The sequence below is a fragment of the Camelus bactrianus genome, chromosome 3 (genome assembly GCF_048773025.1).
Source record: "Camelus bactrianus isolate YW-2024 breed Bactrian camel chromosome 3, ASM4877302v1, whole genome shotgun sequence".
Lineage (NCBI taxonomy): Eukaryota > Metazoa > Chordata > Mammalia > Artiodactyla > Camelidae > Camelus > Camelus bactrianus.
The window spans coordinates 95496059-95520618 of NC_133541.1; the positions used below are offsets into that span (position 1 = coordinate 95496059).

Consider the following 24560-nt stretch of genomic DNA (forward strand, 5'->3'; position numbering starts at 1 on the left):
AAAATGTTACGCATCCTCAGTATGCCAGGTGCAGAATGGCTGATGACTGAAACTGATTTTTTTGGAGTAACTGTAGGACTGTAAAAGAGCACACATACAAAAAGTGTTTGTAAAAATTCTGTTTAAATTTTTTTTATTTTAGAAATAACAAAATTTATACAAAATTTAGTCAAAATAGAGTCAATGACCTTCCATGTGACCATCACCATGCTTCAGTAATTAAAAATTCAAGGCCTGTCTTTTTTCATGTACATCCCACCTACTCTCTGCCCCCCTCAATTATTTTGAAACAAATTCTCCAATCATGTCATCCTAAAATATTTCAATAGGTATCTATAACTAATGACTTTCTAAACATATAAGCATGATATTATTATTATTCATAAAAATAATTATTATATATCACCAAGTATCCAAACATAAAATCGAACTAATTGTCCCATAATTATAAAAATTTTCTTTAATTGCTAAGTCTCTATATTGAAGTGTAACTTACATATCAAAAAATTTTACCCATTGTAAGTATACAGTTTATTGTATTTTGTATGACTGTCCAATTATCCCAGCATTGTTTGTTTAAAAGGCTATCCTTCCCTCCATTGAATTATTTTGGCATGTTTATTGAAAACCAATTGACCATAATTGTATAGGCTTTTTTCTGGGTTTTCTTGTGTATCCCATTGATCTATATGTTAGTACTTATGCCAATACTACACTGTCTTGATTTCTATAGTTTTATAAGTTTTGAAGTTGGGTAGTATAAGTCTTCTTACTTTATTTTTCTTCCTTAAAATTGTTTTGGCTATTTTGGTCTTTGTATAGGTTTGGTCCGTATAGTTTTTAGGATAAGTTTGTCGGTTTCTACAGATCTCTATGATTTTGTTAGGGATTATATTGTATCTATAGATTAATTTGGGAAAATGTGCTATCGTAACAGTATTCCAAATCCAAGAACTTGGTACATCTCTCATCTGCCTAGGTGTTCCTTGATTTTCCTTAGTGATGTTTTATAGTTTTCAGTGTATGAAACTTGCACTTTTTTTGTTAAATTTATTCCTAAGTGTATTATTATTTTTGACAATAATGTAAATGGAATTGCTTTCTTTATTTCACTTTGTTGATACTATATAGAAATACAGTCCATTTTTATCTATAGATCTTGTATCTGACATCCTTGCTAAAACTCACATTAGTTCAGGTAGTTTTTTGGATTATTTCCATAGGATTTTCTACATACAAGATCATGTCATTGGAGAATACAGACAGTTGTTCTTTCTTTCCAAAATATAGACCTTTAATTTCTTTTTATTATTTATTGTACTGGTTAGACCCTTCAATACAATGTTAAATAGAAATAGAATAGATATCATTGCCTTCTTCCTGATATTAAGGGGAAGTCTTTCATCATTAAGTATAATGTTAGCTGTATGTTTATGGTAAATGCCCTTTAACAGATTGAGGAAGTTCCCTTTGTTCCTAGTGTTTTGAGAGTTTTTTTAATGATGAATGGGTGTGGGACTTTATAAAATGCTTTTTCTGCATCTATTGGTTTATTCTACATTATTTTCATGATGGTCAGGATTTCTCTACTTTCAAACAGAAACTGAGAATCATTGACAATAATTTTGGTCCATTAAGTTAAAAAGTTTTTTTGTATCAATAGGAACTCATGGATTGTAACATACATGATGTGTCTCTATTAAAATTATTTATTTTGTATGCTCAAATTGTTCCATCTTTGGCTAGTAGGAGCTAATTTGGCTCCTCAATCATTTTGGCATAACCCAAGTATTCTTTGTCAGTTTCCTTGTATTTTGGTGTAACAAGATGTTCCAGACTCAAAAAAAGGTCTTTTGACTTAGTAAGGTACTTTAGGGAAGCAGTATGCTCTGTCTTGAATTTTAGGGTGTATGAGTTTTAGAACTGCCTTCATTTTATACAATTGACATTTTACAAAATATTTAAATGGTTTGAAAGAATCCTTAGAATGACAGTATTATCTTTTAAAAAATTTTTATAAACAAAGAATATTTGAAGAAAGATGGGTGAGATAAGGAAGGAAAACAAAGGAAACAAAAAGACACTAGTTTGAAGTACATCATCTGGTCTGAGTTCTGTTCCAGGTAAACTTCAGATTCTAGGGTATCCCTTTGAGCAGAGTATAGAAGCGTGAGATATAGCTAAGCATACTCCTTTTATTTTCAGAATTTAGTCCTCTGCACACTGATGTCTCACCTGTAGCCTGTTTCCTGCTCTGCTAATGCATCCTGTAAGCTTTTCTCTCCCCTCTACCCCAGACACAGCACCCCTACAGTAGCTTCCCAATGAGATCAGAAGCATGTGGATAAATATTTGTTCTTTTTATGGCATTTGCCAAAGTAGCATTTTTGTTGCAATTTGCTTATATGAAGCTAGAGATTTTGTTGATCTAGCCTTTGTGAAATGTTTGAACCCAGATTTCAAATAGACAGTGACTACTGATAAATGTTTGAACCCTGATTTTGAATAGACATATTGACTACAGTGGCTGTTACAGGACACTCATTGCCTAATTCAGTAATCTATGTGCTTCATATTCCTAATTTTATATTTATAATACATATTACTTTTCTTTTTATTTCTATGTGTGTAGCAGAACACACTGAATTTAGCAATGGACCTAGATTTGAGTCCCTGCACAGTCATTCACTAATTTATGATCTTTCTCTAGTTGTTGCTTAATCTTTCCAAGCGTCAGAAATAGGTTTGTAGTGAAAATTAAATGAGAATAATGCATTTGCACAATTTGGCATACTGACAGAGTTTAGCTTTGGGTTCAAATTCAAGCTCTGCCATTTAATGGGAGACCTTAGGCAAATTACCTTTTTATTTTCTTCATTTTAAAAATGTGTGTAATGCCTATGCCAGGAGTATCCCAAGAACTATATAAAATATATAACCAAACTAGAATACTTAATCCATCACTTGGCATGTTTTAGTATGATAATTTTAATTTTTGTTTTATATTAAAAAAGGCCTTTTAACATGAAAGTATTTTAATAAAATGGAAACAGATGCTGAATTTTTTATTTTGTAAAACTTGCCCATTGATTTGGGTATCTGTATCAGCAGAACACCAAGCAATATCACAAGATATTCCTTTAACCTTCAAATTTTCTGAAGGTTATCTGGAGTGGATGGACCAAAGAAAGAAGAGGAACATCAGTTGATGCACAGTTATTCTTGGAAGGCTTGGCTGTAAGTACTTCCATCACCTGAATGATTTTAACTTCCTTCTTAAGAATTGCATGTGCTGTTTTGGTGGTTTTACTTTTTTAAAAATTTGTGATATAGTTGATGTACAATATTATATGTTACAGGTGTACAGCATAGTGATTCACAGTTTTTAAAAGATATACTCCATTTATAGTTACTGGATTTATTCCCTGTGTTATACAATATATTCTGTAGCTTATTTTATACATAATAGTTTATACCTTTCAATCCCCTACCCCTGTCTGACCCCTCCCTCCTTCCCTCTTCCCACTGATAACCGCTAGTTTGTTTTCTATGTCTGAGTCTGTTTCCTTTTATTTATGTTCACTAGTGTATTTTTCAGATTCCACATATAAGTGATTTTATACAATATTTGTCTTTCTCTGTGTGACTTATTTTACTTAGCATAATACCCTCCACATCCATCCATGTTATTGCAAATGGCATTATTTCATTCTTTTTTATGGTTGAGTAGTATTCCACTCTGTGTGTGTGTGTGCGTGTATGTGTGTGTGCACACGTGTGTGTGTGTGTGCGCGTGCACATGTTTGTAAAAGATTGATGAGGACTCATCTATATAATTACGGGGAAATCTATAGATTGGACTCAAAATATAAATTTTGGATACCCTTAGTCCTGGCAGTTCCAATTCACTGGAATTGTTTCAACAAATGGTAGTTGGACAAATTACAATTTATATATAAACCATGTTTACTGCATAGAAAATTTGTAGCTAGTGTAAGAACCCCAAAAAACCACTTGCATATTAATTTGTTTACCAATATACCCAAAAGGATATGCGCAAAACTCTATTAATAGTAGATAACATGGGGTGATGGTGGGGGGAGTCAGGGAGAATTAGGAGGAAAAAAGGCATTTAAGTAAAAACATTATACTTCACAAATATATAGTATCTTGTCTTATGTTTAAGTCTTTAAGCCATTTTGAGTTTATTTTTGTGCGTGGTGTGAGGGAGTGTCCTAACTTCCATTGATTTGCATGCGGCTGTCCAGCTTTCCCAACACCACTTGCTGAAAAGACTTTTTCTCCGTTAAAATAACAATTTTTAAATCTGTTTTTGTGGGTTAGGAATTTGGAAAGAGCTCAGATTGGACATTTCTAGTTACGGCCCCAGGCAGAAGTAGTTCAATGATGGCCAAAGTTGGAACAGAGTGGGATTAAGATCAGCTCCTGGTGGTGGGCATCTTCATGTAGTGTCAGGGGTTCTCTATGCAAGCTAGTTTGAACTTCCTCAGAGCGTAGTAGCCTCAGGACAGTCCATCTACATACTTCATGGCTCAGAACGCCTGTGCAAACCTTCTAGCAAAAAAGGATAAATCTGTGTAGCCTCAGAAGTCATACAGGATTGTTTCATATACTGCTACATTCTGTTGATTATATGTGAAACACAGGCCCATCCAGATTTAAAGGGAGGGGAATTAGATTCTATGTACTGATGTTGCAATGGCAAAATTACTTTGCACAACAGCATGTAGGATGGGGAATGTTAGTGTGGCAATCTTTGGAAAATACACTTTGCCACAGTGATCTAAATGAAAAATACTTGTTTGTTGATGAGAGGGAGGGAGGGAGAGAAAGAGGCCCTCATCATGCATCAGATTAAAAAAAAATCTAGGCAAACCTGTCAAAGGGGCAAACAACACCCAGAGTACAGCTGTGTAGCTGTGCACAACTCCAATTATTATCAGATTCTTGTATGAACAATCCCCAAGCTGTGTAGTGTTGGTGCATAGAGTTCATTACAGCCAAAGGAAGAGGATGTCAACTTTTTCCCCTCCTAGAAATGAAAATAAAATCAAGGTTTTACATCTGAAAGCAATTTTCTCACTGAAAATAAGTGCAGGTGCCCCATACTGGCAAGGCAGTCAAATGTGCTTTCTATCTTGTGGCTGGATTTATTGAGTTGTCATTAGAGAGTGTATATATAGTATTTATCAGAAGATAACAGTTCTACCATCTGTAATGCATCTGTCGAAACAAAACAGTCAAAACACAAACACAGGGAGGAAAAGGACATGATAAAAAGGAAAGAGTAAGTAACCACGGGGGATCCACATTGGAGTGTCCACAGGAGTCGAATCAGCCTCCTTTTCATCAATCCTAAATTCCCGTAATCCTCTGTCCCATTGGCTTTTCATGTACCTTCAAATACAGTATGAAGGTTATGTGAAAAAGTAAAGGTTTGCTATTACACTGTTATAGATGAGGGAGGTTGTTAGCCAAATGATGACTGTAGTGATCAACTCTAGAACTGTGGACTCATTCAGCCACGTTGTCCATTGCCTCAGATCCTCCACCCACTAGAGAATTTACTGTAGCAAAACAATGGCAGCCTATTTAGATTATACAAATTATCCATAGGGGTAGATTGATGATGCATCTTTTCGATCTAACAATCTCTCTTTGATGGTCACAAGGGAACTATGGTTACTCCACTGAAATTGTATGATCCAGATAATAATGGCTACTACTCTGAAGTGCTTAATGTGCACCAGGCATTGTATTCATCACTTTACATATAATTTTATCCATATATAATTTCACCCTGATTTTAGAGATAAATAAACTGAACTTTAAGAAAAGTTAGATAACCTGCTGTCAACCGTATACTATTAAAAATGGCAGAGCCAGGATTTCACCTCATGGCCAAAAAGCCCAGGTTCCTCTTAACATTGCTATACTTACCAATGATTCGTTGTAAAGATGTTTGAAATCTATTTCTGTTTTTTCAGCCTCTTAAAATAACCCTGAAAGCTGCACTCTCTGATTTAGCCCTGGTGGCTGCTCAAAACTTGATTTGTTCAATTTTAGGAGGCCATCTTCCTTAAAATACCCTACTTGCTGACTAAAGTCATCCTTTTTATTTCCTCCAAGAATTTTCTCCTAGACTCCCCTTCTGTGCTTCTGCTTGGGAAAGCAGAGCCCCGCTCCTCAGTTGTACACCGTCCCATCCCCATGTCTTCTCTATTCTAGGCCCCTTCCTAGCTTTAATTCTGGAGATGGCCTTAGGGGTGGTTTAGGGAAGGAGATACTGGCCTGCAGGTGAATGAGTTAAAACCAACAAAAAAAAACTCCTGCCCTGAGTAGATAGGCAGGATATGGGTTGCCAGATATAGCAAATAAAATTACATAACACTCAGTCAAATTTGAATTTCCATCTACCTCTTACGGTAAAAAATTACTCCTTATGTGAAATTCAAATTTAACTGGGCATCCTGTGCTTTATCTGTCAACCTGTGAAGGCTAGCACGGGTAAGGCAGGAGATTCGAAGATCTGCAGCTCAATGGGCACTTCAGGAGGAGGCTTCTGGGCTTTGCTGGCCTGAGAACGAAGCATCGGGCCGACGCAGTGTGCTGCCGGCCAGCAGGCCCCGACTCGCGCGTGAAGATAGAGAGCCGCGGGCCTCTACTACAACCCCGCGCAGGACCTGGCAGTCAGCGAACTTCGAAAAGTCCCGAGACGGCTGGCGCCTGGCTCCTAAATTGCCCGGACCCCAACAGCACAGGCCTGAAGCCAGACGCGGCCGCCCGACTCCAAGATGGCGCCTGCGGCGGCTGCCAGCTGCCAAGATGGCGGCGCGGGGCCGCGCCCGCGCTCCCAGGCTCTCCTCCCCCAGCCTTCCTCCGGCCGGGATCTGGACTCACGTCGCTGTGCGCCAGTTGCTCTTTGACCTGGGTGTGGTCGCGGCTGCGGCTCGCCTCTCACCATGCGGCTTCTTGGCTGGTGGCAGGTACTGCTGTGGGTGCTCGGGCCTCCCGCCCGCGGCCAGGAGGGTGAGTGCGGGTGGTGGGCTGTGGGCGGGGGCGCAGGCGGCCATGCGGGAGATGCCGGGCGGGGTGGCGGGCTACCAGCGTGACCTGCGCGAAGGCCGCAGCTGCGCTCGTTCCCTCTTACGGGCGCCCTCCGGAGCTCCTCTCCCCGCATTGTCCTGACGTCTTTCCGCTGGTGGTCCCTGCTCGCGGTCTGGGGTGTGGGGCAGCGGGCGGGAAGCCCAGGCCGCGTTCAGGCCCCTCAGCAGGTGGCTGTCAGTTAGGAGCGACCGTGTATTAGCGCTTACTGAGGCTTACCCACCGTGTGCTCAGCACTTTATTACTAATGATAATCAGCATACGAATAGCCGATATTTATGGCCCCTTATTAGGAGCCAGGAACTGCATTCTGCTTTCTATCATTATCTCATTTAGTCCTCCCACGCACTCTCTCAGATAGGTTCTGTGAGTATCTCCGTTTTACAGATGAAGATGCTGAGCTCAGAGAGGCTAAGTAATCATGCCTAAGTTTGCGGTTCTGGTAATTGGCAGAGCCTATCTCTCTGACTGCAATGCCCCCATGCTTTACTTTGCACCCTGCCGGACCACTTTCATAAGAAGGTCATTCTTGCTGAGGTCCCTGCGTGAAGGACAGAAGAGAAAAACACAGTAGACTCCCAGGGAAACCTGCTGTTTGCCAGGGCAAGCTCCCTGGGGAAGGCAGCCACCTGGAGCCATGACCGGGCCCAGGAGTGGGGGCTTTACTCCCATTGCTCCTTCACCCCATTCCCCACAGTCTTATTGAAGTCCAGACCCTTTGGCGTTGCTTGTCATTCAGAATTTACCAAGAATAGGCAGGTCTTTCCTTTCCCTTGAAGGAGGCATGGCGGCCAGCTTGGTAAGCAGGAAGAATGGTGAGGAATAGTAACACAATGACCAGTAATGAAAGCATTCACTATGTGCCAAGCAGTGTGCTTAGTGCTTTTTGAGCATCATTTTTATTTAATCTTTAAATGCTTATAAAGTAGATGTTATTGTCCCTGTTTTATAGATGAGTAAACTGAGACTCAGCGTCCCTAAGTCTTTTACCAAGGTAAGCAGCAGAAGTTGAGAAGTCACAATTCATGCCCATGTCTGCCTGTCCTCACAGTCAAACCTCTGTACTACACATCTCTGTTGCACACTTAACCACCAGCCTCAGAGAGGGGATAGCGTGTGCTGGATATCTTCTCTTTGCCTCTCAGAAAGACTGCCACCTCCACCAGCTTGGCAGAGTTCCCTGCCCAGATACTCAGCCCCTTCTCTAGGTCACAGCCAAAGAGGTGCTTGACCCTCTTGTGTGAAAGACCTACCTTGCTTCTGAAGCCCTGTGTTCTGTTCCATCTAACCTATACTGTCATCTTTTCCTACTAACCTGCTTTCCCATCAGCTTTATATATCCTTAAATTTCTCCTATGCCCTAAAAACCAAAGCAAAACCCCACCTTAGCCTCCTGCCTGCCAGTAACAACTACCCAGTTATTCTTGCCCCCTTCAGAGCTAGACTTTCAGAAAGAATTGTGATATGTATTTATGTAGTTACCATTTCTAGTGCTTTTTATTCTCTTATGTGGATTTCCATCTGGTGTCATTTTTCTATTGCCTGAAGGAGTTCCTTTAAGATTCTTGTTATGTGGATCTGATGGTGATGAATTCTTTCAGCTTTTGTATGTCTGAAAAACTGTTTATTTTGCCTTTGTTTTTGAAAGATATTTTTGTTGGGTACAGAATTCTAGGTTTATAGTTTTTTCCTTTCAGTATTTTAAAGATGCTTCTCTTGTTTGCATTGTTTCCAATGAGAAATCTGCTTTCATCCATATCTTTGTTCCCCTGTATATCGCATGCCTTTTTTCTCTGACTGCTTATAAGATTTTTTTGATTATGATGTGTCTTGATATAGTTCATTGAGCTTGGGGTTTGTTGAACCTCTTGGATCTATGGATTTGTAGTTTTCATCAAGTTTGTAACATTTTTGGTTGTTATTTCTTCTATATCCCTCTCTTCCCTCTTTTGAGTACTCCAATCATCTGTATACGAGGCCACTTGAAAATTGTCTCACAGCTCAATGATGCTCTTAATTGGGGAGGATTCTTTTTTTTTTATTGTGTGTTTCATTTTGTATGAATTCTACTGCTATGCCTTAGGTTCACCACCCTCTTCTGCAGTGTCTAATCTGCCATTAATCCCCTCCAGTGCAGTTGAGAGGTATGGGTATGAGAATATCCAAGAAAATAAATGATGGCTTTATGGAAAATTCTGCTATGGCAAAGCATTTCAGACCTTGTAGTTTTCATTGCTAGAAGTATGGTTTGGGTCTTTTTAAAAATTATATGTTGGGATATAATTGACATATAGCATTATAGTAGTTTCAGTTGTACAGTATAATGATTCAATATTTCTATATATTGTGAAAAGATCACCACAGTAAGTCTAGTTAACATCTACCATCACACATAGTTATACAAATTTTTTTCTTGTGATGAGAACTTTTAAGGTTTACTCTCTTAGCAACTTTCAAATATACAATATAGTATAATTAACTGTAGTCATCATTCTGTACATTATATCCCCATGACTTATTTTATAACTCGAAGTTTGTACTTTTTGACTATCTTCACCCATTTTGCCCACTGCCTGCCTACCACCTGTCAACCACCAATCTGTTTTCTGTATGAACTCTTGTTTTTGTTTGTTTATTCCACATATAGATGAGATTATACAGTATTTGTATTTCTCTCTCTGACTTATTTCAGTTAACATATTGCCCTCAAGGTCCATCTATGTTGTCGCCAATGGCAAGATTCCCCCCTTTTTTTTTTTTAGTGGCTGAATAGTGTGTGTATATATATATATATATATATATGTATATATATATATATGTATATATATATTTCTCATTTTCTTATCCATTCATCCATCGATTGCTTCCATGTCTTTGCTTTTGTAAATAATGCTGCAGTGAACATGAGGTGCATGTATCTTTTTGAGTTAGTGTTTTCAATTACTTTGGATAAATACCCAGAAGTGGAATTGCTAGATCACATGGTAGTTCTATTCTTTATTTTTTGAGGACTGTCCATACTGTTTTCTATAGTGACTGCACAAATTTACATATCCACTGACAGTGCACAAGTTTCCCTTTTCTCCACATTCATGCCAACATTTGTTATTTCTTGTTTTTTGATAATAGCTATTGTGATATTTGGGAGGAGATATCTTACTGTGGTTTTCATTTGCATTTCAATTTGGGTCTTTTTTAATATCTTATGTTCTCTATATCTACTTAACTTTTTAAACATATGTAATACAGTAATTACTGTTTTAGTAGCCTCAAGTAATAATTCTGACATCCATGCAAGTTCTGAGTCAGTTTGGTTGATTATTCTCCTCATTATGGATGATGAGGAGCATTTCCCTGATTCTTTGCATGCCTGGCAATCTTTGATTGGATGCCAGATGTAAATTTTACCTTGTTGAATGCTAGATATTTTAGTATTCATATAAGTATTCTTGTGGGCTCTGCTCTGGGATACAGCTAAGTTACTTCAACACAGTTTGATCCTCACCTTTAAGGTTTGCTGGATAGAAGCAGAGCTACATTTACTTTAGGGTTAATTGGGCCCCACTACTGAGGCAAGTCCCTTTTGTGTTCTCCCCACAGTGCCCTGTGAATTATGAGGTTTTCCAGTCTAGCTGGTGGGAACAGGTATTGTTCCCAGCTCTTTGTGAGTGTTGTGTACTGTTGCCTGTAATCCTTTTGAGTGAGTCTTTCCCTGGCTTTGGGTACTTTGCTTCCATGCATATGCTGACATATTTACTCAAGGTGGGGGCCCCTCCGCAGATCTCCAGCATCCTCTCTCTGCAGTCCTCCCATCCCCGGTATGCTGTCCTGCAAACTCTAGCTTTCTTGGTCTTTCTAGACCCTCAGCTCCATCTCCCCAACTGGAAGAATCTGCTGGGCCCTCCCTGAAACATGGTGGGAACTCCCTCAGGCAGTTAGCAATTGTAGGACTCTACTCATTTGCTTCCTGTTTCTTGCTGTCTTCATTGTCCTTCCTTGTCTGATTGCTTGTCTCTTGAAAGTGTTGTTTTGCATATTTGGCTATTTTTTGGGTTATTCCAGAAGGTCCCTGTTACTGGTCCCTGTTACTCTACTTAGCCAGAAGTATATTCACAGAGAATGTTTTTGAATTCCTGAATGAATCTGCAAACATCTATGGAAACAAAAATGTGCATACCTCAGATCCCTCAGATCCCTCCCCAGCTTTGCAGAGCTCATCACACAGCTGAAGGCTCCCCAGCCACATGATGAGCTTGTCTGAGTGCAGCTGGGCTCGTTTGTTTCCCCTAGTGAGTGCTCGGCCCAGTTTCTGGCAGCTGTTGTTGAGGTAATGAGAGGTGGGGGGCTGGAGTCACCAATACAGAGGTGAACAGAAGTTGCTGAATGGACATATCAGACTGCCAGGACTCTTCCCTTCCCCGACCATTTGGCTCAAGCCCTATCTAGTGACTCCAAAGTGAAAGGGAAGTCCTCCTCCTCGTCACCCTGCTGCTGCCCCTGCACTGCTGGGTGCACCTTTAGCACTCCTGACGGCAGTAGTCCAAGGGCAGCAGGCAGGAGAGCAGAGGCCAGCTGTACAGACCACCTCAGGAAGGAGGTGCTGCTGGCACTTGCAAGGTTCCTCAGGCAGTGTGGTACCAGCAATCCCCAAGGTATCATGGCGGGAGAGTAAGGCTTGTTCTGGAGTAGCAGTCAGAAGGCTTCACTCTTAGACCTGGCCCTGCTGCCTACTAGCTGTGTGCCATTGGGCATTATGCTGAACCTTTCTGTGCCTCAGCCTGGTCATCTGTTAAGTGGAGATGATAACCCTTGTCCCGCCCATCTCACAGAACTGTTACAATAGGTGCAAAATGATGCTTTGCCATAGAATTTTCCATAAAGCCATCATTTATTTTCTTGGATATTGACATCAAACAAGTGAAACTGTTAAGGTGTTTGTATTATATTTTCCTAATTGGATGTCTGCACTGGAATGTTTTTGCTTATAATCCACATGGCAAGCAGTGGGTTTTACATGAAGTTATGTATTTTTCCACTTATTGGCATTCATTAATCTAGTACCTCCTTGTGATTTTCTTCAAGACTTGGAGAATGCTGGGTGGCTCTCTGATAGTTTAATGGGAAGGTAACTTTTTTCTCCGTAGGAGAAAATTTCATACTTGAAAACTGTAATTCTTTTGGACTCATTTATTTTGAAGTCATATACGACTGTGAACATGCTGGTGTGCTTTGGTTGCAGAGAAAAGAGGTCACTTATGGGCAGAGGAGCAGCCTGCACACCCTTTCCAGGTGGGGGCTGTGTACATGAGTGAGGAGGAGCCTCCAGTGGGCCAGGACACGCCCAGGGAAGAGGCCAATGCAGTGCTGGGGCTGGACGCAGATGGCGACCACATGGTGATGTTGTCTGTGATCCCTGGGGAAGCAGAGGACAGACTGAGCTCAGAGCCCAGTGGCGCTGGCACCTGCGGGGCTGGAGGGGAGGAGGACTCCAGGTGCAATCTCCGGGAGAGCCTCTTCTCTCTGGACAGCGCTGGAGCAAGCTTCCCAGATAGAGAAGAGGAGTATTACACGGAGCCCGAAGCGGTGGAATCCGACCCAACTCCGGCGGAGGACTCCAACAGCACCGAAAGTCTGAAATCCCCAAAGGTGAACTGCGAGGAGAGAAATGTGACAGGCTTAGAAAATTTCACTCTGAAAATTTTAAATATGTCACAGGTAAAAAATAAATTATTTAGCAGTTTTCTCCTTTTCAGCATTGATTTTACGATTTAATACTCTATCACCTTTCCTATGGAGACTCATAATCTTTATCGTGCTGTGAGTGGCATAGCATTTGATGGCTGCATCAGTGAAAACTGAGTTGGCTTTCTGTGATGTTTGTAGGGAGAGAAGATAAAACTAGTGTCAGTTATGCTGTTTAGGCAGCTTAAATCTGGTCATCCTTGGGGTAATCTTGCCACCAAGCCTCATGGTAAAAACCCCAGTGGACAGATAGGTGCTTGGTATCAGAATCATAACATTTTTTCTTCTTCCAAAGGAGGCATTTATTATGGAGGCATAAAAATAAAATATCTGAACTACTAAGTTGTGATTTAGCATTGTTTAGACTAGTCATGCCCCTGAGAAGTACATTATATTGATAAAAAGTTTCTTTCCTCCCAAGAGTGTGAATCCAGTGTTTCCTCTGGACTGAGAGCTGACACGGTTGTCCAGTCCAGCCAGGCTTTTCCAGCAGGTTGGATAAATGGTGATTCTCAAGAGAATATCGGGATGCTGACTGACATTTTCTGTAGGACTGTTAAAGCCAGAGAACAGAGTGAATGCAGACTGCTTCTGTAAAAGAGGAATCCTAGCTCTGAAAGCTGTGACTGCTTACTGTAACCGCGGGTGCATGTGGTTCCTTGAGTGCACGTGGCCCCTCCAGTGCAGGGGCCAGCCCTGCCTCACACCCTCCCCTCAGTGCCTGGTTGTCACTGTGCCTCAGCTCTGCGGACTCTTGCACGGGGGTCACACACGTGACCAGGAGAGAGCAGTTTGAGCAGTCTGAGTTCGGGGATGGCAGGAGTGGTGCAACCTCGAACTGAACTAACCTTTGGCCAAATACATGGATCTGGCTGCTTAGTACAGACTTGGCTCTACTAAGATGATGGTTTGGGCCTGAGGTCACAGTGCTTTAATGATGCTGTCAGATTGTTCCAGGGCTGGGACAGTGGCCTGTACCCTGTGAGTACCTAGAATATGAATTGATGAATTATGAAAAAATATTAAAGTTGCTTTATAATAAGAAGAAAGCTTAGAGAAGTTTGTAATGTTTCATTTGATGATACTTTTCTGTTGATTCATGGATCCATGTGGTTCCAAACCTGAAAGGTTCTTAAGGAGCTGCACTAGTCTCCCTCCTGTCCCTGCCTCCTTTCCAGGGAGGTGGTCGTGGTCCCTGTTTCTTGGGTATCCTTCTAGAAAAATGTACACATCCTTCACTGCTGACTTTAACACTAGTTTCTTTTGTCACAGGACCTCATGGATTTCCTCAACCCAAACGGTAGTGACTGCACACTAGTCCTGTTTTACACCCCTTGGTGCCGATTTTCTGCCAGTTTGGCCCCTCATTTTAATTCTCTGCCCCGGGCGTTTCCAGCTCTTCATTTTTTGGCACTGGATGCATCTCAGCACAGCAGGTATCTTCCCTGAGTGGGGTTTCCGTCTCATCCTGTTAGGTGACGGTTGCAGTTACTTGGAGGTTGTAATTAGTTGAGTTAGGAGCAGAGGAGGTAGGCATGAGCTGGAGCTTTGAAATAGAATTGAAGGGAGGAAGAGGCAAGTGTGAGTAGTGAGGATTGTCACATTCCTGAGGGAACTGAGGGTATCACTTTCTGGAGACCCTTTAAGAAGAAAGACTATTCTCTGTGTGCTAGAATTTAAAGTTGACACTGCCAGATGGCCCGGGACGGGGCAGAGGACTGTTTAGGGTCCTGGTCAAGCTGAATTAGCAAAATTAGCATCATCGGTAGGTTCTTCCTTTGTGACTTTCACCTGCAGTTTAGGGCCCCACCCCGAGCAGCCTAATTCTCAGCACCCCCGTTGTATGTCTACTAAGGATTTCTTCCTTTCCTTTTTATTTTTTCTTTCCTTCCTTTCCCGCCTTCCTTCTTTCTTCGTGCGTACATTTATTCTTGCATGCATGTTCTTAAGACATTGAATAAATTTAATGAATTAATTATCCCTTTGAAATACATTTACCCTTGTTTTATACTCTTTCATATAGTTCAGTGGGGTTTTGCCTTTTCTAAATGTACAGTAAGACAGATTACAGAGAAGTTTGTGCAGATGTTACATATTTCCCCTAAGCCCTATGACTGTGCCCAGAGGTTATCAACTATGTGCTTCCCTCTTCCTCTAAACCTTACTTAGCAGGTCACAAGGAGGTTGTGTGTGAATGAATTGGAAAGTGTGAAAGATGGTCAAGTTGGTGATAAAAATGAGGCACTGGTTTTCAGTGTGGGTAATGCACCTGCCAATGTTTACCTGAAATTGTTTATGAAGAAAGAAATTGCCCAACAAATTAGTAGTTCTCACAAAGGCTTCAGGGAGGTATCCGAGTAGCCAGGCCCAAGGTTACAGACTGATTAGAAGGACATCCAGTCGGGTCAATGTCCAGCTTTGGGTGCTGCACTGCCCCCAGGCCAGCATGGCTGGCTCCCAGCCTATGCTCAGCACTCTTCAGTTTTGGGTTTGATACTAACCCCCATCTTGCCCCCCATCCCCTGCAGGCTTTTATCATCTGCTTTGTTTCCCCTTCATGTCCATGCATCCTTCTCAGTGCCTGGTATGGTGCCCTGATTATGGAGAATAGAGGATACTTGTTCTTATCATATGGCTTGCAAGGACGTGTTTGCTTCATGTGTTAATATTTATGTTACAGCATGTTTATTAAAAAAAATTCTGATTATCCAATGTTACCATTTTACTAATGGAGGAAACTGAGACCTAAAAAGGCTAAATTATCCACCCATTAAGTCACACACCTGGTTCGGTGGCAGAACTGAGGCTTGAGCTCAGAGTGTTTTGACTCCAGAGCTTATACCACTGCTTTGTATTCTGTAAAAGCGAAACAGTACCCCTCAGGTTGTGTTACTTCCGAATTGTCCTGCCCTAATTGAGAACTTGCTGGTATGTTTGTTAGATTGTAGATTCCTATTCACCAACTCACCAAGTTAACTGCTTACTATCAGTTGAATCTTTCATGAGGGATGGAGATTGGCATTCTGGAGAGTTTGAAATTTCTTCTGTCAAGTAAATGGACACAGTGTGCTTTGTCCCTGAATTAGAATTTTCCGGTTTGATCTGTTCTGTCGGTGAGGAACTGAAATAGTGGAATGATTGTCATGGGTAGTTCCATATTGTAATAGAAAGCAACTCATAGAGCAGAGCAGGAATTCCTCCAACCACAACCCATGAGGAGGGGAGTCAGAAGCAACTACAAGCCTATTGTTTGAATGTCCGAAGCCTCATAGGTCACAGGAAACTAATCCTTTCTCATTTATTGCCATTCATTCTGATAACGGTAATTGTGTGAGGAAGCCCACGGTTAATTCAGGTTTTCTGACTGACTTCTTTCTCTTGTAGCCTTTCTACCAGGTTTGGCACCGTAGCTGTTCCTAACATCTTGTTATTTCAAGGAGCTAAACCAATGGCTAGATTTAATCATACAGACCGAACACTGGAAACACTGAAAATCTTCATTTTTAACCAGACAGGTATGTAGACATAATACCCTGTAGAAGAAGACATTTTATTGCTGGGGGAATATGCCTTCTGTGGGTTCTGATCTGCTCCTGTCCTTAAGTGAAGGATTCAAGATTGGCTTTGGTAACCGTAAGTTTGGTTTCATTGTGAGTCTGTTTATGTTTTGTTAGTAAGTTCATTTGTGCCATTTTTTAAGATTTCGCATACAAGTGATATCATATGATATGTTTTTCTCTGTCTGAATTACTTCACATAGTATGATAATCTTTTGGTCCATAACAAGGTCCTACTGTGTAGCACAGGGAACTATATTCAATGTATTGTAATAACCTATAATGAAAAAGTGTATATAAAGGTATATGTATAACTGAATCACTTTGCTATACACAGAAACTAACACAACATTGTGAATCAACTGTACTTCAATTTAAAAAAAAAAACGATTGTCTTTGGTATGTAAAACTTCTTTTCTAGTGAAATGTTATGATCCTGTTAAATAATGCCCATCCAGTGGCAGGCTGAACATGAACAGGTAATTTTAATATGATTATAGATACCTTTGAAAAAGTCACAGCTTTATTGAGATAAAATTCACATACTATACACCTGTAGATACCTTTTTTACATACATAATTCATTTAACTATAATATTTACACAGAAGTAATGCATCAATCACTAGTGTACATAGTGATGAATTTTCACAAAGTGAACACCTTGGGTAACCAGTACTCAGATCCAGAAAGAGAATATTATTAGACCCCTGTGAGCACTGTCACTTCTGCCCTCCCCGAGGATAACCACCATCTTCACTCCTAACATCACAGATTAGTCTTACCTGTTTTTGAACTTTATATTAGTGGAGACGTACAGTATGGATTCTTTCATGTCTGACTGATTTCACTCACCATTACGCTTGTGGGATTCATCTGCATTGTTGTGTATGCTTGTGCTTTGTTCATTTTGGTTGCTGTATGATGTTCTGTTTATTAATCCATTTGTACATGCTATTTTAATTCCTTATATTTACCAAAACATATGGCCTGATTTTTATTCTGTAAAAGTTTGAGCACTGTATATTTTTATTTATTTTTATTAAAGTATAGTTCATTTACACTGTTTGGTTTCAGGTGTACAGCAAAGTGATTCAGTTTGTGTGTGTGTGTGTGTGTGTAAATATATATATATGTTCTTTTTCAAAAGATTCTTTTCCATTATAGGTTATTAAAAGATACTGAATGAAATTTCCTTCGTTGAAAATGTTCACTCAAAAACTTTAATGCCTCAACCAAGAGCACCCTTCTTCTTTCTGTAATAAAGTTACTGGAAGTAAATAAAAATTATAACACACCTTCAATATATACTTAGCTACATGCATGTAATTATTTACCCCTAACACAGAAGAACAGAGAGCTGAGTTACCTCATAGGAGCAAAAGGCTTGTTACCAGGTGATTAGTTATTGCAAGTCTTATAGCAGACCCTGATTGTCATTTGGACTGACATGGAGAGAGGGAACCATTTTGCTCAGTGAAGTCCAGGAGTCACAGCATCGTTGGTAATCACTGATCCCGGTGGTGGTTAGTTGTTTGAACAATTCTTTCAGTAAATTACTTAAAAGCGTTTTGAATTTAGCATTACTTAACCTGTGCAAACATTCTGTAGACTCCTGAGAATAGCTTTACTAGTTGCTGAACTTTGGTCTCGCAGAAGAACAAAAGACAACTCATACATCGCACTAAGACCCTTCTGGTGAGTTCACTAAAATTCTAGTGTTTTAGCTTTGAATAGCTGAATGGATTCCTGCTCCTTTGATGTGGTGGGAAGAAAGGCAAATTAGAAATCACACCGACAGGCAAGTGAAGCCCACCCCAGATATACTAGCTGTGGTGTTTGTTTAAGACTGCATATCATTTTGCATACCATGCAGAGTGCTTCAGGAATATCTGTAGCAGGTATATTTTGTATCTGATTTGAAACACCTGATTTCTCTTTCAGGTATAGAAGCCAAGAAAAACGTGGTGGTAACTCAAGCAGACCAAATAGGCCCTCTTCCTAGCACTTTGATAAAAAGTGTGGACTGGTTGCTTGTGTTTTCCTTATTCTTTTTAATCAGTTTTATTATGTATGCCACCATTCGAACTGAGAGTATTCGGTGGCTAATTCCAGGACAAGAGCAGGAACATGTGGAATAGTGATGGACTGAAAGGGGAGTTGGAAAGAATTTCAGTCCTTCATTTCGGAAATTAATGCTGCAACTTCATACCTTTTCTCCAGTGAAGTGTTGACTTACAACTTCGGTCAGGTTAAAAGAGTCATGCATTTGTTGAACTGCTGAATGTGTCAAAAAGTTATAAACTGATGTTTTAACTAGTATTGCAATAAGCAAATGCAAAAATATTTAATAGAATCCACCATTTTTGTTTTTACTACTTGAACATAACCCAGTATTTTAAGGGAGTAATCCAGTTTGACCTGTGAAGGTGTATTCTGGTGGAATAGCGGCTAGAATGACAATATGCTTACCCTATAGAAGGCAGACATAGGACTTTCAGGTTATAGTCTTAGAAAACTCTTGATTTCTTATACACGTCTACGGAGGTTGGTTTTCTGTCCATTTGCCATTTCTCTCCCAGAGCCAGTAAGCAGGAAAGCATTCTGTTATGGGAAGAACAATTACAATCCTTAAGTGTGACCTTATAGGTAGCAACTGATGGGAAAATAAAGGAGTCAAATACCTTGGTGTATGTGATCTCTGATTTCACTAAAAGGATTCAAAGTGGTTTAAGAAGTTGTTTCTGGGTAAGGCAGATGTTAATCAGCATGCATTAACTGAATCTTAAAATGTTCTTAGCACTCTGCGAGGTTTAGTGAGAGCCAAAAGAAATTAAAAATACTGTTCTTGCCCACAAGTTGCTTCTAGTCTCGTCTAGAACACATGGAGAAGAGAGACAGCATGTAGTTTACATAAACTTTTTGAAAAGCTGTTTCTAAAAATCCCTTAAGATCCAATATGACAGCTGGCTACATCATGATAAACTGCTTTTATACTGATCATTTCCAGAGCTTTAGACAAAACAGTTCATTTCCTAAGGCATCCAGAGTGCTATGAAAATAGAACCTTGGATGCGTGCATCTCCTCAGAGGGTAACACTGGATGGGAGTTTACAACTTGATGTGTCATGCTGTGGACAGCAGCTTTGGCTGGGGTGGTCACTGGCAGGAGGGGACCATGGCTCTGAATATTACCATTCCAGTTTAATAGTGGGCAAACTAAGGCATATAGAGGTTAGATAACTTACCCAGGTTACACACATAGTATGTTGATGAGCTGGAATTTGAAACTTTACATGTGTGTTTATCTGTAGTGACAAATACAAGGGAAAAAACTCTAGTAATTCCATCTCTTACCATAACTAACATTTGAGTATTACTATCTGTGTGCCAGGTACTCTTTTAAGCGCTTGACATCTACTATTTCATTTATCTGTACTACAGCCCTCAGACTGACACTACTATTATATGTCCTGTTTATAAAAGAGTAAATGAGGCCCTAAATAACTTGCTCTTGGTCCTACAACTTCCAGTGGTGGAACCTATCTTCAAACCTAAGCATTCTGACCCCAGAGCCTCTATGTGGGTTGGAACCCTGTCCTGCCTGTATGCCATGGCCCAGGTGACCACCAGATGCCACTCTAGTCTTTCTCTTATGTGTGTTTCCCATACTTGTAGTCGTGATATAGCTCTTTTTCTCCCCCTTTTGCTTAACAAATGATAACTGTTTCACTGTTGGTAATAGTTTTTAATCATGGCTACATAATAGGCCTGAGTAGTTCAGCATTACTTACCTAACCCGTCCTCTTTGGCTAGATTTATGGTTGTACATATAGTCTCATTTCCTTGGGGGCAGGTTCGCAGAGTGGGAGTTACCCTATCAAAGATACAGGAATTTTCATATTGTCTGATATGTCATGGGGCCCTATTCTAGTCTAGAGGGTGAGCAAAATCTCCCAGGATGACCAACAAGTCCATGTCTTTGCTGCTGACATTTAGCTGAGACAAGGTACATGGGGTTCCCCTGGAGGGAAATGTAGAGCAGGGCTGTTCCCTGGAAGGGAGGTTCAAGTACAGAGGGACAGCAGGAAGCACTGGTGTTGAGGGAAGGGTGAAGGAAGTGGAAGTGGTCCAAGACTAGCTAAGCCATCCCAAGCCAAACATGATGTCTGTTGAGAAGAACACCGTGCACCAGGAACCAATGCCAAAAGGGGACTGCAACTACACGGAGGATTGCAAAGATCATCACAGTGCCAGCCACCAGAGACAAGTCCAGACACTTCTGTCCGTGACTTTTTGGTATCAGAGTTGCCAAGGAAAACAACATGGTCAAGCACCGGATGGAACTCACACAGAGAAGAGGCAGCAAGATCAGCTCCAGTAGTGTGCATAGGTCCTTCATGGCCCATGGGTGCCTCCCACCTCCAGCCTACAGCCAAAGAGCACCCTTTAGTGCCAGAGCAGAAGACTCCCTCCCCCTCCCCGACAGAGTCTGAAGTACTGAAAATGGGAAGCAGGGGTGCCAAGGCCACTGATACACATGCTTAAGCAGAACAAAGGAGCACACATTCAGTGTGAAACAGGGAAGGATATTCCCACACAAGCTGATAAGCCTGGCACAGGCTGTGAGGGCTCTTTGGATAAGGAAGTGTTCCAGGCCCAAGGCCTATTCTGTGGTCAAGCAGGACATGAAAGACTGAGAAGGAGACTGCCTTGCCCAACAGTGTCCACTACAGAGGCTGTGCCCAGTAAATCTTTGCTAAGGGACTTAAATCCTATTAAGAGAACTACATGTGAGGGCAGAGCATTCACAGCCCCTATTGTTGGGACATCAGTTCCCCTGGGCCCTAACTAGCATCCTGCTGCTGCTGCTGCTATCATGATGAACTGAGATGCCAGTCTCCTACAGTGGCATCAGGGAAGGAAAATGATGAGGAATCTCTGACTTGTTACCTCGCAACCACCAGTTCATTTTTCAGTTCTCACTTTAATGAGCAAGTATGTAGAGGATTTTTCATGAGCCTAAACACCCAGTGTAAATATTGGAAATATAACCTCCAATTCCATCCCTAGTCTCTGTCAACCTAACCCATCAGGCAAAGGAAACCAGAATGTCTCAGGTAAATGCCTTGAGACCAGTGACATTTGATCAAGGTCTATAGCAAGATTCCTCTGCTGAGTTTTCATTAAGTGGGCAAAAGTCAGGAAGATGAGTTGGACCATAAATATGAATTTTAGGCTATTTTAGGTAAAAAGGCTTTATGTTTTCCAAGTCCACATGGGAAATAAAACCAAATGCTAGCAACTGCTAAGTTAAACTTCAACGGACTCTCATTCTTTAAAAAATTCTTGAGTGTATTGCTGTCCTCTGCAAAACTGCTTCTTGTTATGCTTAGACTAGTAAAAAAAATACAAGTGAATATACTGAAAACCACTGAACTGTACACTTTAAAGGGTGAATTCTATGGTATGTGAATTACATCTCAGGGAAAAAAGATGGTAAGAGAATAAGGTGTTAATTTACATATATACAAGAAAGAATATCCCTTTTGTCAAAAAAAAAAAAAAAAAAAAAAAAAGAACTTACCTAAATTTGCCAATATGTATCTCCGGGTTGTCTACTGTGTTCTATGCGTGTGCTAGTTTTTGGGGAGCATTTTGAGGTAGGTTTTCCAAATTATTTTATCTAGGCAAAGACAGATGAGTCCGTTTGCCCAGGGCCTTGGCAGCTAAGCAGAGCTTACATACGAACCCACGGCCCCCTGACTTGTAATCACTATGGCTCACTATGATTCACTGCCCCTCAAACGCGGGCAGAGGGGAGTGGTCCCCAAGCACCCCTCTTCATGCGCGCGGTTCATCTCTAGGAAGAGATGATGCCCCTGCCCGCGAAGTCCTTCTGCTCCACTGCCCAGGAGGGAGCCCAGCGTAGTCAGACCGTCGGCGAAGCTGCGACAACCGAGGCACGGACATCGAAGAGCGAACTCGAGGTGCAGCCTCCGCGCGGCGCCAGGCCGCCTATCTACCCCGCACAGGCGGGAAACGCCACACCTGGGCGCGGCTGACGCGGAAGGCGCGCAGAGCGGGGTCTGACAGCGCAGGGGCCTGCGGGGGCCTCGGGGGGCCTGCGGGGGCCTGCCCGGCTGCCAGGAGAATTTCCGGCCATTGAAGCTTCTGCGGGGCCTTCCGGGGCCGGACCTCTCCTGGGCCTGCGCAGGGGGGCCGGGCTATGCGGGACCGCCTGGGTAGTGGTTGGGAGCTGCCCGCACGGCCCCTGGCTCAGGGCCGGCCCGCAGAGAGGGGGCCGGGGCCGCGGGCGGCGGGCAGGCAGCGCGCCGGACAGCCCTCGGCCGGCGGCTATGGCGGCGGCGCTGGGGGTGCGGGGGGCGACGCGGTGCTGGTTTGTGGCGCTGCGGGGCTGGAGCCAGAGAGTCGCAGCCATGGTGAGTGCCGAGGGTCTGCGGTGCGGGAGGAGTGCAAGGCCTCGCCGTGCCGGCCGAGGGGCGGAGGGGCCCAGGCAGGCCCCGAAGTGGGCCGGGTCTTCGGGCGCCCACTTTGAGTAGCTACCTTCGGGCACCCGCACCTGTCCGACGCGCTGGTCGCAGATAAAAGTGGCCGCAGCGTCTTTTAGTTTCCCTTTGGCTTAAAATCCCAGTTTACGAAATTGCCAGCTGGAAAACAAGCGAGCACGACTTTTGTTTTTGTTTTGTTTTTTAAAGTGGTTGTGAAAATATTTCACTTGAGGTAACAAGGTGCTCATCGGTCCTCTGAGAGCAGGCACCGTCTCCCTCTCAGCGCGCTCGCTGTAAACGGGGGAGACTGAATCTCGAATTAACTCATATGTCTGAGTGTTAATCTTTTGGAGGAATTACTAATAAATTATCTTTTTGGTGACACTTCTTTCCTCTTTCGAGGGGCGTCCCGTCCTTTCCCTTGCTTTAGAAATTAGCATTTTGGGGGTAAGTTAACGTGACGGAAAGTTTTAGCATATAGCACCATCTAGTGGGAAAACGTTGCATTAAACTCACCATTTCATTTTCTTAAATTGCTCGTTATGAGCCCATTTGGCTATTTGAAATTCTTTTTGGGGGGGGTTGCGGGGGTAATTTTATTTGGTCTATTTATTTATTTAAATAGAGGCACTGAGGATTGAACCTACGACCTTGTGCATGCTAAGCATGCACTCTACCACTGAGCTATACCCTCGCCCACTAAAATTCCTTAATAGAAGAAATCTAAAATAAATCGGTGATGGAGAGGATAAGCACTCTTCTTCGTGGGCATTAAGGTGAGAACACAAGTTGAGTGCTTACTGTCACCTAGGTGTGTCCCAAGTCATACTTCTACCACTCTAGGGTGCTGGTGCTCAAGTAAAAGTGCGGGATTTGGGGAGAAATGAATAAACAGATGTGATGGAGTGGCTGCCACGTGCCAGGCTCTATGCTGGCAGCCTTTACACTCAAGATATCTTTTAGCCTTTTAAAAACCTTGGCAGGTGGATATTGTTATAGTCCTACACAGACATGAGAACACTGCTTTTCAGGGAGGTTTAAGTGATTTATTCAGCATCCACAGCTGAAAGTTACAAAGCTAGGTCTTGAATCCAGATTACTGTCCAAATCCTGTGCGTTTCCCTGTCGTTCCCCACAACTCCTGCAGAAAAAAAATTAAGTCTGTCACAAAGTGTTCTGCAGAGGGTATTTCGCCAAGGGGGCCTTCTGTGTTGTGTAGGTGAAGTGACTCCATTTCACAGTACATGATCCCTGTTCCTGGGCAGACATGTGATGAGCACAGAGTACGTATCATTGACCTCACTAGGAATGTGGATGGTGGAGAGCAGAAGAAAACAGCTCAGAGTGTGCTCCTTGTGGACTCCTGGTGACTGCTGCATTACCCAAAGCATGGTTACTAGTTTTCTTTGCAGCTACTCAATGATAGTTCTATTTCTTTTCCAAAATGCTCTGAGTTGACTTAAAATATTTAAGTGTTTAGTAGCAATTTTAGATTATTTCCTATAGTGGGTCTTTGTGTGACAATTTTCAGAACTGTCATTGTAAAACTAATGGATAGGTACTTTAGTTTTTAATAATAAATGGGTTTGATAAGAAGCCTTTAAAGTTGTTATTTAAGAGGTGTTG

At 41.8% G+C, this 24560-nt stretch overlaps 2 protein-coding genes and 1 long non-coding RNA gene across 8 annotated transcripts in view; 2 read left to right on the forward strand and 1 right to left on the reverse strand.

Moving 5' to 3' along the window:
- Nucleotides 1-6888: 6888 nt before the first annotated feature.
- On the forward strand, nucleotides 6889-19107 carry TXNDC15 (thioredoxin domain containing 15). 2 transcript variants are annotated; one of them, XM_074360693.1, is made up of 5 exons: nucleotides 6889-7050; nucleotides 12365-12840; nucleotides 14140-14303; nucleotides 16252-16382; nucleotides 17590-17730. In XM_074360693.1, the coding sequence occupies exons 1-5, from the start codon at nucleotides 6984-6986 to the stop codon at nucleotides 17595-17597; spliced, it is 846 nt and encodes a 281-aa protein (XP_074216794.1). In that variant the 5' UTR covers nucleotides 6889-6983; the 3' UTR covers nucleotides 17598-17730. The 2 variants fall into 2 exon arrangements, with proteins under 2 accessions (XP_074216794.1, XP_074216793.1); XM_074360692.1 differs by lacking the exon at nucleotides 17590-17730 and adding an exon at nucleotides 18367-19107 and having other exon boundaries at nucleotides 6891-7050.
- Nucleotides 12298-22610, reverse strand: LOC123613233 (uncharacterized). Its single transcript, XR_012505641.1, has 3 exons — nucleotides 22010-22610; nucleotides 18895-19026; nucleotides 12298-12776 (listed from the first exon to the last, which is right to left on the reverse strand). It is a non-coding gene; the product is annotated as an uncharacterized LOC123613233 (long non-coding RNA).
- A 24-nt stretch (nucleotides 22611-22634) lies between these two features.
- PCBD2 (pterin-4 alpha-carbinolamine dehydratase 2) overlaps nucleotides 22635-24560 on the forward strand; it is a 45020-nt gene continuing 43094 nt past the window's right edge. For 4 of the 5 annotated variants that reach the window (XM_074360695.1, XM_074360696.1, XM_074360697.1 and 1 more), the window contains exon 1: nucleotides 22635-22865. In XM_074360695.1, the coding sequence (XP_074216796.1) occupies nucleotides 22782-22865 (84 nt within the window). In that variant the 5' untranslated portion in view covers nucleotides 22635-22781. Of the gene's footprint in view, nucleotides 22866-23569; nucleotides 23711-24560 lie in introns of those variants that run through there. The other variant, XM_074360699.1, reaches the window with a different exon arrangement.